The sequence below is a fragment of the Rhinatrema bivittatum genome, chromosome 1, assembly GCF_901001135.1.
Source record: "Rhinatrema bivittatum chromosome 1, aRhiBiv1.1, whole genome shotgun sequence".
Taxonomy (NCBI): domain Eukaryota; kingdom Metazoa; phylum Chordata; class Amphibia; order Gymnophiona; family Rhinatrematidae; genus Rhinatrema; species Rhinatrema bivittatum.
The window spans coordinates 180,266,460-180,280,294 of NC_042615.1; the positions used below are offsets into that span (position 1 = coordinate 180,266,460).

The following is a 13,835-nucleotide window of genomic DNA, read 5'->3' on the forward strand; positions in this document are numbered from 1 at the left end:
TGAGTTTGATTAAAGTTTGGACTACACCTGGACTATTTTAGGACTTATGTAAAGTAGATGATTACATACAGGGCCAGGGCTTCTTTCTAATCGAAGGATATAAGCCACACAGAAATATAACTTCTGCAGTACTAGCATCACAACTATTTTGAAAACAATGCAATCATGTCTGACAAACCAAATTTTCAAAATGGAGATTAGTACTTACGGTTGAGCCCCAATCTCTCGAAGATGATAAAAAAGTTGAGGAAGATTACTCTGAAGCAGTGTCTCAAACATCAAACAAAGGGACACAATGCCCTAGAAAAGAATGAAATTCAGTTTATAATATAAAAAATGGGACTTTGAAGCAAACAAAGCAAAACAAAAAAGAAAAATTCCACACCAAAAAAAATCTATTAAATTATATCAGAATTGTACATAGCAGAATTGTACAAAGCAGAAAAAGACCTTAGAAATAGCTGTAAAGTGTATAATCATTGGTCAAAAAAACCTTCTCCATCTTTCAACAAAGCAACTGTGAATTTCTAATTATATATTCCAAAAAAAATACTGTGCTTTCAAAGTACAATTACTTAGTTTTTAAATATTTACATTTTTTTTTAAATAGCATTGCTCAGTAGAAATCAATCATGATCACCTAAACTTTTGAGCTAGTCAACAGCACCACTCATAATAAATCTGTCACTTGGAAGTGCAAAATTCTACAAAGATAAAACATCAAAATACTTCTTGCAAAATGGTTAGTTTAAAATAAGATTATCCAATGTTGTAGAATTGCATAAGCTTTTAAAGTTGTTGACACCAAAGATCCTTATCTAAGGGCAGACACTTTCATATCCAAGCTGAAGAACTGCACGAGGTCTTAAAGTTCTATGAAGGCAGTCTCTTGTAAATGTGAATATAATGGAGGTAATTTTGAAAGAGTTATGCATGTAAAAATTAGCATATATGCATGTAATAATGAATGTTTTAATTGTTCCCCACTGAGATTTGTGAATCAGCGGGTTACAAATGGAAAAGTAAATAAATAAATGTAAGTAGCCTATACTTGTGTAATCACTATTTTATAAAAGTCGAAAGTACGTGCACATTTTACATTTCACACATACATATATGCAACAAAGGGATGGTGTAGGGGTGTTCCGGGCTGGGGCCAACAGTTACTTTTGTAAGTGGCTATTTTAAAAGACACTTATGGATGTACATTTGCAGCTTCCTCATGTAATTTTACGCTTGTTAAATATTTTATATAATTGATCTCACACTTGTTTATTGTTTAGTGTTGATGGGTGGAAGGTCTGAGTAAACTGGGGAGAATTCAGGCTGATAGACCACTGGGGGCTCAATGACCTGTAGAAGGACTGGATGAACTGGCAAACTGGTTAATTTCAATTACATGAGCATGTTTTAAAATATTCCAACTGATGCACATAAACCAGGCTTTTTGTAAGTCCTATTTTATTTTTGTGCATAAAATATATATGCATATATTTTTAAAATAGGTTGGAAAAGTAAACGCTTTCAAAACATTGCATATATTCACAAGTATGTTCCAGGGTAAAAATGAGTAATTTACAATATGCATGGGTTATAAAATACTATTGTAGATCTACGTGTGGCCATATACCCGCATATATGCCACCACACATAGTTATTTGAAAATTATCCTCAAAACAATCACTTTGACATACAAACGAAGTAAATAAACATGCAGTGCAAAAAATTAAAGGGGCTCACTTATCACACCAATGGACAAAAAGGGAAAGCAAATGTCAGAGAAAATAAGAGAGACAAACTTATAAACGTTAACAAATCATGTAACACGATACCAAAGTATCTAATTTAAAAATTAGAAAATTTTAATATAATTTGGGCTTCTGATTTTATGTTTTAACTGATAAAAACTGATAAAACACCCTGATGCAAAATATCCCCAAAACAAGTGTTTATTAGATAAATACCAGAAAAACACTTCTAATACTCTCATCCCTCCTTTGCCTACCCTGCTGTATTCTCTGCTTGCTTTTGTGCCTTTTCCATGCTAACAACGCCTCAGCTGCAAAAATATATATTTTTGATTCAACCAGAAAAGGTACCTATTATAATATCTGCACTACAAAAACACTGATTATTAGCATCCCCAAAGAACCTCTAATTAACTGGAAAATAAACACTTAAGTTTACAATTTATAAACACTTAAAATCAAAAGCTCAAAAATATGTCAGTGCAAAAGTTGACGTTTTCCAGTTTTAGATGATATACTTTGGTATCTTTTTGATATGTGAATTGTTAAAGATTAGCAAATGTTTGTCTTCTATTTTCTCCACCACTTTCTTTCCTTTAATAAACAAGCAGTAACAGAATACAGAGCTCTTAAAGTTGTTAACTCCAACGGTGCTTATTTGAAAGCTGTCACTCAAGGCTGGGTCATACTTTGGACTTAATTTTTCTAGGCGATCTGTAGCATTTGAAGAACACTAACTGGAGAGAGACTCTATTTCCATGGACCAACCAAAATATGATTGACTTTAAGCTGTGGATATGCATTGCTAAGTTTAGCTTTGATGCAGCAATTGTAAGGCAACTTAAGTGATCTCATACTGATGTTAAACAATCAGGTAAAATGTGGATTCCTTAAGTAAAAAGACAACCATCTTTTCAGAGAATATAAAAAATGTAATAAAGTTCTGGGATACAATTTATCTGACTGATAGAGTAAATTGCTCCATTAGATATTTGTTTGCACAGAGCATATATAACTCCTTGGTTTTCTATAGAGCTCAGAGATCAGAAGTGCTTATTGTGCTGATTAGAGTGCTGTTGGCGTGGAAATATGAGCATTTATAATCATCAGGCAAAGACTTGTTGCTTGATATCTTATCAGGCTTTAACAGATAGCATTAAAAAAACATTTTAAATAAGAGGACACAAGAGGCTGGGAGTTCAACTGGAGAGCTTTTCTCAATGGAAAAGTACCTGGTTTAGGGTCCAGAGACTAAGAAACATCTATCATCTGGGAATATGAGCATTGCTTAGGAAACATTTGCACAGTTCTTCCACACAAAGATTCAATCTTTTTGTTTAGGTTTTGAGACAGCTCCCACTGAAGATCTGGTCATGTTTCAGCTAGATAGTGTTTTATATCTTGGATGAAGGTAGCTTTCTTTGAAATCAATGAACAACTCAGGTTGTCCCTTAAATCCCTAACTCATGACAATCATGAATGGCTTAGGTAAAGAGGTAAGGGTAGATTTTAAAACATGTGGGCGCGAGTCCAGTGATGTTGGAAGGCTAATGTGGCATGTACAAGGGCTTCAGGACAGTCCTAAAGAACAGAGCGAGTCAGAAGAATAGGAGTGTTTGGAGTCTGCAGTTGACAGCAAAGAACCTAAGAGGGATGTGCCAGCAGATGAGGAACAGACTCAGCCTTTGTCACAGAATGAGCCCTTGCCAACCTACAGAGAATTACCTACTGTGAATGTCTTGGGACAAGATGTCAATGAGGGGGAGGGCAAAGAAAGTTGAGTTTATGATGAGGTGGCTTGCAATCCAGCCAAGAACTGGATGCTGCTCCAAAACGACAGAGTGGCAGACTTATTGATGGGTTTGAGGCAGGACATTAAGAACCTCAAGGAAACAGTGCAAGAAGAGATGCAGGGTGTAATACAGGAGATGCAGGGTCTTGGCTGGATGCTGCAGAAGGAATTGCAGTCCATTTCTTCTGTCTGAAGGGAGATGCTCCAGCAGATGCCTCCCTGGCAGCCACAGGATCCCTGGATGCATCCTCCTCCAGCATCTGCAGCATCACCACCATGGTATGTTATTCCACCTGCTGTAGTTTTGCCAGCCTGGTGGGAGGCTCCTCCTGTGTATCCAACACCACCAATGATGCTAGTTCATAGCACTTCAAAGGATGACTCCTCCACCAATGCCTCCACCTTCTCAGAGAAAGGCAAGCCCCCCTCAGATGACACAGGTAGGGACATCCTACTGTGCTGACACAGGAGTGGCCTTATTGTGTATATCCCCTTACATACTATTCTTCCTTATCCACAGAAAAAGTGGCCTATGACAGTCGGGGACTTTTAAATAAAGAAAACATAAGAAGGCGCAGTACAAACCTTCCCTAATTTCTTATTGGCTAATTGCCAAATTTTAAGGGTTTGAACTATAACAGTCCTGTAAACTATCAACATAGGAGGTAGATGGAACAATGCTGTCAAACTAAAACAGATCATACATCCTCTCTCCAATTCAAGCCAATGCTGACTCTCTCCCATCCCCACTGTTGTGCGCCCTGTCCGCATCCGGCCCGCGCAAGGGCCAGCACGTCCCGGATCAGCCTTCCCAGCAGCAGCTGCAAGGTTCTCCAGGCCTCGGCATCCCGCGGCGGCGGTCGCCAGGCCTTCCACTGCGCACCAGGCCTCACGCCAGAATTCGGTGCCTTCGTGGCCTTGGACACACCCCTACGTGCGTGCGCAGACCACCCGGCCTCTTGTAGGGCCAGGGGTGGGTCCTAGCTCTGCGGTGCGCCCTGATTGAAGGAACTACTTAAGCAAGTTCCTGCCTGCACTTCCTTGCCTAGGCAATCGGGTCAGCATTGTATTGTGTGCTAGATTGTCACTGCGTTCTAAGTCTCGTTCCAGTCTTGTTCTAGCCTTGTTCCAGGATCCTACTGTTCCAGCCTTGTTCCTGCATCCTACTGTTCCAGCGTCCATCCGTTCCAGTGTTCGTCTGTCCTTCTCCCCAGGTTGTACCCTCGGACTGTCTCTCTGGTACTGACCTCGGCCTGTTCCTTGACCACTCTGCCTGCTGCCTGCCTTCTGACCTCGGCCTGCCTGTGACCTTGTCTGACCTCTGGAACCTGACCCCTGCCTGACTGACCACTCCTTGAACTGACTTTCATATTTGACCTCTGCCTAATTGACCACGTCTTCTGATTCTGGCTCTGTCCCTTGCCTTCTCATCGCCTACGCTTTTCTGGTCTTCCTTGCCTCATCTGACCTCCAGCCTCGAACCCGACTGCACTCCTTTGCTGTCCGTGGGCACGCCTGTCTACCACCTCTCCAGGAGATCCTGAGAGGCTCACCTAAGTCCAAGCGGCCCGGGTCCCTATGGGCTCCACCCGGGGGGACCGCGGGCTTCCAGTGGTGAAGCTCATCCTAGCCTCTGTCTCCTCCAGTGCTCCGCCCCCTGGGAGCCGTTCTCTCCTGCTCCAGGACAAGGGTCCACCCCTGAGCGCAACAGGTTGCCAAGGCCATGGACTTGGCGGAGTCTCCCGCCTCCAGGGCCCTACCGGGTTTGGCCGCCACAGTCAAAGAACATCACCAAGCTTTGGAATCGCTGGCTTCTTCGGTGGAAGAGCTTTGTTCCCAGCTATGAGATACAGCTTTGGCCAATCCTGTGGGCCTTTCGGCCTCTATGCTTCCCAAAGCATCATTGGCACTCCTTGCAGCTCCTCAATACAATGGGGACCCATGCTACTGTCGTGGCTTTTTAATCAGTGCTTCATGCAATTTGTACTGCAACCCTCCTTGTTCCTGAAGGAAATCACCAAAGTGACCTTCATCCTATCTCGCCTGGAAGGGTACACAGGACACTCGTACTCTGAAATAGATTCTTCCCCCATGCCTGATGTTTCCAAGGTTTCCATGTTATTTTTTCACAGTGGTTTTGGTTCCTTGTCCACCCAAAAAGTGGGCAAGGATCTCTTCGGTGTATCTTTACACAAAGATGTCATTTCTAGAAAGCAGAGTTGCTTACCTGTAACAGGTGTTCTCACAGGAAAGCAGGATGTTAGTTCTCACATATGGGTGACATCATCAGGATGGAGCCCAATCATGGAACATTTTTGTCAAAGTTTCTAGAACTCTGACTGGCACCACTGGGCATGCCCAGCATGCTACTAACCCCGCATCCAGCAGGGGTCCCCCTTCAGTCTCGTTTATAGTAAAAAGTACGTGCGAAAAATAAAACAATAAATCATAAGTGAACCAAACTCCGCGGGGTGGCGGGTGGGTTTCGTGAGGACTAACAACCTGCTGTCCTGTGAGAACACCTGTTACAGGTAAGCAACTCTGCTTTCTCACAGGACAAGTAGGATGGTAGTCCTCACATATGGGTGAATAGCGAGCTGAGGATGCTCGAGCAATGTACCAAACGCACACAAAGACGTGCAACAGGCACAACAACAGGGGTGGATTTGGGTAGGAGGGCATCCTGAAAAACCTCCAATGGGTCACTGGAAGAATGTTGGGAATTTAAGCTAAGAAAAAGTTGCATAGAACAGACTGACCAAAAATGGAATCTTGCCTGCCAGCCTTGTCTAGGCAATAATGGGCTGCAAAGGTATGGAGAAAACTCCATGTGGCAGCCTTACAAATGTCAGTAAGCAGCACCGAACTGAGGTGCACCACTGATATTGCCATGGCCCGCATAGAATGCGCTTTTATGTGTTCTTGTAGTGGAACGCCTGCTTGCTGTAGCAAAAGGAAATACTGTCCACCAGCCAGGAGGAGAGGGTCTGTTTGCCCACCGGATTACCTAATTCGTTTTTATCGAAAGAAACAAATAGTTGAGTGGACTTCCTATGGGCTGCCGTGCGCTCTAAATAAAAGGCTAGGGCACGTTTGCAATCCAAGGAATGCAGCGCCTGTTCTCCTGGATGTGAGTGGGGCCTGGGAAAGAAAGTAGGAAGTATAATGGATTGATTGAGATGAAATTCTGATAATACTTTCGTCAAAAATTTAGGATGAGTGCGAAGCAGTACTCTGTCATGCAGAAATTTTGTGTAAAGCGGGTAAGTCACTAATGCCTGTAACTCTGTGAGCCAACGTTATAGCTAGAAGAAATAGCATTTTCCATGTGAGATAACGAGTCACATGAGTGGAGAGGCTCAAACTGAGGCTTCATGAGCTGTCCTAAAACCACGTTCAGGTCCCAAGCGGGGGCCGGAGGGCGCAGTGGAGGTTTCAGGTGGAATAATCCTCTCATGAAGCACGCTACCAAGGGTTGTGTCGAAATTGAGACATCCCCTACACCTTTATGGAAAGCGGCAACCGCACTGACATGTACCCTTATGGAGGAAGTTTGTAGACCAGTCTCTGACAGATGCAAGAGATAGTCTAGGAACTTCACAATGGAACAAGTAAAGGGGTCTATGACCATGGCTGCGCACCACACGGAAAACCACTTCCATTTGGAACAATAAGACTTTCTAGTAGAAGGCTTTCATGAAGCTACTAGGACTTGGGATACCGACTCAGAAAGGTTGAGGGGTCGGAGAATCAACCTTTCAACATCCAGGCCGATAATGACAGGGCCGGGAGGTTGGGGTGGCGTAGCTGCCTGCCGTTCTGAGTTATCAGCAGTGGGTCTGCCCCCAGACGAATGTGCTGATGGACTGAAAGGTCTTGAAGGATTGGAAACCAGACTTGGCGTGGCCAGTGACGGGCTATGAGAATCATTAAGCCCTTGTCCTTCCGTAACTTCACGAGAGTCTTGGTAATGAGTGGAAGTGGAGGGTATGCGTACAGGAGACCGCTCGACCAGGAGAGGGTGAAAGCATCTCTCAGCAGTGACTTGTGGCTGTGATAGAGTGAGCAGAAATTCTCTACTTTGCGGTTGTGGATGGACGCAAAGAGATCTATGTGCGGATAACCCCAGTGCTGAAAGATTGTGTCTGCTACCGTGGGGTTGAGGGACCATTCGTGTGGATGAAAGGTTCGACTCAACTTGTCCGCAAGAACATTGTCCACGCCTGTCAGATAGGTCGCTCTGAGGCACATAGAGTGGGAAAGAGCCCATGCCCATATCTGTGCTGCTTCCTGTCACAGTAAGTAGGAGCCCGTTCCCCCTTGCTTGTTGATGTACTACATCACCACTTAGTTGTCGGTTTGGATCAGGATTGCTTGTTTGGATAGGCAATCCTGAAATGCCTTCAGGGCATATCTGATTGCCCGGAGCTCCAGGAAATGTATCTGATGTTGGGATTCTTCTGCAGACCAGGTTCCCTGAGTCTGCAGGTCGTAGATATGTGCACCCCAACCAAAGTTGGAAGCGTCTGTTGTCAATGTGATTTGAGGTTCTGAAGCCTGAACGGGAAGGCCTTTTAGGAGATTGGAGTGTTGAATCCACAAGCCAGCAAGAGGCGGAGCTGTGTGGTGACTTGGACAATGCTGGACATTGGATGGTAAGCCTGAGACCACTGGGACTTCAGGCTCCACTGTGTTACTCTCATGGCTAGACGAGCCATCGGAGTAACATGCACCGAGGATGCCATGTGACTGAGCAAAGTGAGGAAATGATGAGCCGTTGTGTATCGACGAGCCTGGTATTGTTGTGCCAGGGCCATGAGAGTGTGAACCCGATCCTGCGGGAGAAAAGCCCTTGCCTGTATGGTATCTAAATCTGCTCCTATGAAGGAGAGAATCTGAGATGGAACCAGCTTGGACTTTGAATAGTTGACGAGAAATCCGAGTGACAGTAGCACGTGGAGGGTTAGATGTAAGAAGGTTAGTATGTCCTTTTGGGATGGAGCCCTTATCAACCAATCGTCGAGATAAGGGTAGACAAGAACCCTCTGTCCTCTGAGGTAGGCTGCGACCATTGCCAAACACTTGGTGAAGACTCGAGGTGCCGATGCTAGGCCGAATGAATAGTAGCACATGATACTGGAAGTGTCGGGATCTGACCAAGAACCGGAGGTACTTTCGATGAGACGGCGTTATTGATATGTGAGTGTACATGTCTTGCAGGTCTAGAGAGCAAAGTCAATCTTCCCTTTGTAGAAGAGGTAAGAGGGAGCCCAAGGTTACCATCCTGAACTTTTCCTTTTGAGGGTATTTGTTTAAGGCATATAGTGTTGCATCCGTCAGTCCTAGGCGGCTTTGCCCCATTTGCCTCACCTTATTCACGGCTCCTCCCGCTTACCTGGGAAAGATGGCTACTGCCAAGTCTACAAGCTGACTTCTCTGGCGTCCCCGGAATGGCTATGGTGCAGCCTCCCGCCATTGCTCCTCCCAGGTACCTACTAGGGTGCGCGTGCACACGCAACCCCTGTTCTTGTACCACCCTTGGCGCGAACCTTGAGGGCATTCTCTCATGCTGACGTCACGCCATCCGGGTATATTACCTTCACTAATTTGCTAGCTCATTGAGTTAGCAAGGACTCGAATCCATTCCTGTCTATGCTACTCTGCCGCTTCCGTGCTGCCGCAGGAAGCTCTCTCTCTGTCCTTCGGGGTAACTGCTAACCTGGGTACCTGCTCCTCGGGGGCCCTCTGCTTTATTTCAGTTGCCCTCTGCTTTATTTCAGTTGCTCTGCTTTATTTCAGGTACTTGCTCCTCGAAGGCCTGCTCTCCCTGCCTTGGTGCCTGTACCTTCTACAACATACCTGGTGGAATCGCATATCAACAGCAAACACCTAGTGAGTACTCTAACTCTCGGCCTATCACATCCACAGGATCTCCTCACTGGGAGACCTGCTGCGGAACCTCCTAACGTCATCAAGGAGAGAAGGGCTCCCTCTGCCTAGGGCCCTGAGACTGCAACTACAGACTGCATCACTACTGCCACCTCTGGTGGCTCTCTTCAAGCTGTCTAATGAAGAACTATCTTGTGTTTTGTATAGTACGAGTCTAGCTCAGTGCTGTGGCTCCTCACGGGGCTCCTCCCCGCGGGTGTGGTCATCTCCACAGCACACAAGGATCCATTAAAACACACGTAACCACAACACATAGGTCCAAGATTGGACAAACGCCGCCTGACTTTTTTGGAATCAGGAAATATCAGGAATAGAACCCTTGTCCCTGTTGGGAAGGGGGCACCGGTTCTATCGCCCGTGCTTTGAGGAGGGTTAACAATTCCTCCTCCAGAAGAGGGGAGTGGTTGGATAAGCCAAGGTGGGGAGTCTGCTGGTATGGTCAGGAAGTTGAGATGGTAACCTTGAGTACCCATTGATCTGTAGCGGTCGTGATCCAGGTGTTGGTGAAGTGGCACAAACGGCCGCCTACGGGTACCGATGGTAGAGGAGGTTGGCAAATGCTCTCTAGCGGGAAGTCAAAATCCCGAAGCTGGGCCAGGTTGTGGAGCTGGCTGGGTCTTTTGAGACCTGAATTGGCGGGTATGACCTTTTTGGTCAGGCCTGGATGGGCGACCATGAGTCGCAGGAGGATAATATCTACGCAGCTTGTAGGATAGCCCCTTAGATTCTCTCCTGAATGGCCGCTTAGAGGTGGAAGGAAAGTCTGAAGGTACAGAAGAGAGCTGACGTAGCATTTCGTGGTGGTCCTTGAGCTGTGCTACAGTTTCCTGGATCTTATCCCCGAAAAGATTATTGCCAGCACAGGGGAGGTCAGACAACCTTTCCTGGACTTCTGGTCTCAAATTGGAGGACTTCAGCCAGGCCCACCTTCGAGCACTAATCCCTGCTACAGACACCCTAGAGGCCGTGTCAAAAATATCATACGCAGCGCGGACCTTATGCTTGCCAGCATCTAGGCCTTTCTGGACCAGAGAGTTGAGGGTCTTGGAATAGCTCAGGCAAGGAGTCCGAAAAATGTTGAAGCTTTTTGAAAAGATTCCCGGTGTACTGTGTCATATATAATTGATATGAAGCAATGCGGGAAATAAGCATGGATCCATGAAAGACACAACGCCCAAAAGCATCCAGAAACCTTTGCTCCTTCCCTGCAGGTGCTGAGGAATGAGGCCTAGAATGCCTTGCCTTCTTCTGGGCCGACTCAATCACCACAGATTGATGGGAAAGCTGTGTTTTCTGGAATTCAGGGGCTGTCTGTACCAGGTAGGTAGCATCTGTTTTACGATTTACCGGTGGTACAGACCTGGATGCTCCCAGTTATGCTGGAGCAGGTCAAGAAGGACTTCATGAACAGGTATGGACATGATCTCCTTGGGTGCGTCTACAAACTGGAGCACCTCCAGCATTTTGTGCCTGGAGGTCTCTTCTGTCTGAAGTTGGAAAGGAACAGCCTCAGACATTTCCTTAATGAAACTTATAAAGGACAGATCCACTGGAGGATAACGTCTTCTCTCCTCAGGAGGAGATGGTTCTGAAGGAATATCATCTGAAACCTGAGACTGAGAGGAATCATCTGTCCAGGGCTGGTAAGGCTGGTCACCAGATCCAATGGGATCTCCAGATGGTAGAAAAGGTGCTATTCCTGTGGGATCTGGTCGGGGCATCAATGGCATCGATGGTGGCACCGACCGAGGACGATGTGGCATCGACGATGGAATCTGCACCGATGGATCCGGTGATCTCGGTGGACGGCTTGGTAGCAGGACTCCAGATGGCCCCTGAATCGGTTCCGGCATCGGTGCATCTTCGTCCTCCGATGATAAGGGAATCGGAGTCGACGGAGTAGGACATACCAGTGTCTTCAAACCCACCGGTGGAACGGCACCGTTCAACGCGTCCAACCTGTCCAGCAACGGTGCGAGTACTGTGGGCATCGGGTCGGTGACTGGAGCCGGAATCGGTGCCGAAGTCAATGGAGGGCGAAGACCTTGGAGCGCTTTAACGATGGCCTCTTGAACCATCCAGTCCAATTCCTCACGGAAGTCTGGGGCTTGCAACCCCAGTCCTGGAGTAGGAGGCAGCACTGGCGTAGCCGGAGGGTCCACTGGTGACAGTGGAGCTGCGGCTCCCGGCACTGATGAAGGTGGGGAACGCCTCGGTGATCCAGTCCGGTAGTAGCATGGGGCTTCTCTGGACAGGATTTCTTCCTAGGAGGCTCTATCGACACCGATGCTGAGGACTTGCCTGCATCGGCGGACTGAGCCTTCCGATGGCGGTGTCGGTGTTTCTCCCGATGCTCGGCCCGGTCCTTTTCTGGCACCGAGGAAGATGAGGTGGGCGGCTTCAGAGTAGCCATGGTCGGACGGGAAATACTGGTGTCTAACTGTTGACGAGAGGTCGACAGTGCTGGCTCCGATGACGTTGAGGCCTTCGATGGAGTCGGTTGCTTCCCCTGGAAAAGAAACTCCATCTTTTCTGACTGAGCCTTACGGCCCTTCGGCATCAATTGGGCATATTTGGTAAGAATGTCGTGGTCTGCCCTTAAACACAAAACACAAACCCTATGTGGGTCTGTGATGGACATTGTCCGGTGACAATTGGGGCATCGATGAAAACCCGACGCCATGGCTCTGAAAAACATTTAGCCACAGTGCGGTCGATGGCCAGTAGGCCTCAGAAGGAAAACCGACGGGAATCGACCACAATGTGAGGTAAAGCCTTACCTACATGTCCGCAGGTATGGAATCGATAGGGGGACCTCGGATGGGGTAAAGTTTGTCAAACTTTGAAGAGAAATTCCGTGAGGAAAATTCCTGTCAGGAATATCAAGAGAGCTCCTTAACCCGCGTGGCTATTGCTGCATGGAAAAAAAGAGACAGAAGGGAGACCCCTGCTGAATGCAGGGTTAGTGGCATGCTGGCATGCCCAATGATGCCAGACAAAGTTCTAGAAACGTTGACAAAAGTGTTCCGTGATTGGGCTCCATCCTGATGATGTCACCCATATGTGAAGGCTACCATCCTGCTTGTTCTGTGAGAACATAAAATGTTGCTATTTCTCAGGATTTTGATCAAGGATCAGTGGAGCTGTTTACTCACGTGTCCTCTTGCTAGCAGCTCATCACATGACCGCCGTTGTGGTCATGCATTCTTGATGTCCTTTGTGCTTATGTTCTTTATAAAATAGCAAAGTAGCTGTAAACATCTAAACCATGCCCTGCCATACCTCAAACATATCCACTTTGTTCACATGTACATACCTGAGTATGTGCATACTCATCATGTTTAAAAAATTGCTTGTATATGCATATATCGAATGTACGCATATAAATGCATTTTTACATGTGAAATTCCTTTGAACATTTACTCGGAAGATTACAAATATTTGTGTAGTTCTAAATAAAATTGGTTACTTATTAAAAAGCCAAAAATGCTTCAACAAATCTGACATTTTAAGCCCTAGTAAATATACTTATATGTAATGAATACCTTTAAATTTTAGAAAAATATCAGAATAGAAAAAGCTCAAATGCAGAACGTACATATGGTAGACTGATCCTGATTCAGCCACAGATTAAACTCCAATGCTTAGCATGTAATTAGCAGTTCCCATAGAAAAAGATCCCAAGAAAACCTTTTCTGTTTTTATTGCCAGCTATGAAAAATGTACAGAACATTACTCTAACTTCTGTTAACAGTTTTCAATCAGTCCATGATTTTCAATCTGCATTAGAAATACACTGTAATTAGGGATGTGAAATATTTAATGGTTAAACAGGTAGAAGGTAATATTCAGTCATTGGCTGGATTGTAAATTTAGGCCTAGATTTTCTGAGACAGACTCTTTATAAGACTTTCATAGTAGTGAACTATTTATATCACTATAGGAGGGCCAGTGGAGTGGAGTGGAGTGGAGAGAGAGAAAGAGTGAGAGAGAGAAAGAGTGAGAGAGAGAGAGATCCTCTAGGGTGGCACGCATAGTAGTCTACTATTTATACTGCTATAGGAGGGTCAGCTACTAACTCGAGGTGAGGTTTTGGGGCCAGTTTTACAGGCAGAGACATATGAACAGCACAGTAGACCTCAGTGAAGATTTGACGTGATTTGGAGTGAGGAAAGTCAGACTAAGATGAGATTACTTCAATATTCTATAGCCCTAGTTTGATAGTACCCTGGTAAAGAGACAATCATATCTTCACTGAGGTCTACTGTGCTGTTCGTACATCTCACTCTCCATGTAAAACTAGTCCCAAAACCCTAGACCACCACCAAAACCTCACCTCGAGTTAC

The 13,835-nt window shown here is 45.7% G+C and overlaps 1 protein-coding gene across 3 annotated transcripts in view; it reads right to left on the reverse strand.

The window, feature by feature from the left end:
• Positions 1–13,835, reverse strand: part of TBC1D19 (TBC1 domain family member 19) — a 397,957-nt gene that overhangs the window by 31,678 nt on the left and 352,444 nt on the right. For all 3 annotated transcript variants that reach the window (XM_029589774.1, XM_029589764.1, XM_029589755.1), the window contains one exon: positions 209–300. In XM_029589774.1, coding sequence (XP_029445634.1) covers positions 209–300 — 92 coding nt within the window. The remainder of the gene's footprint in view (positions 1–208; positions 301–13,835) is intronic.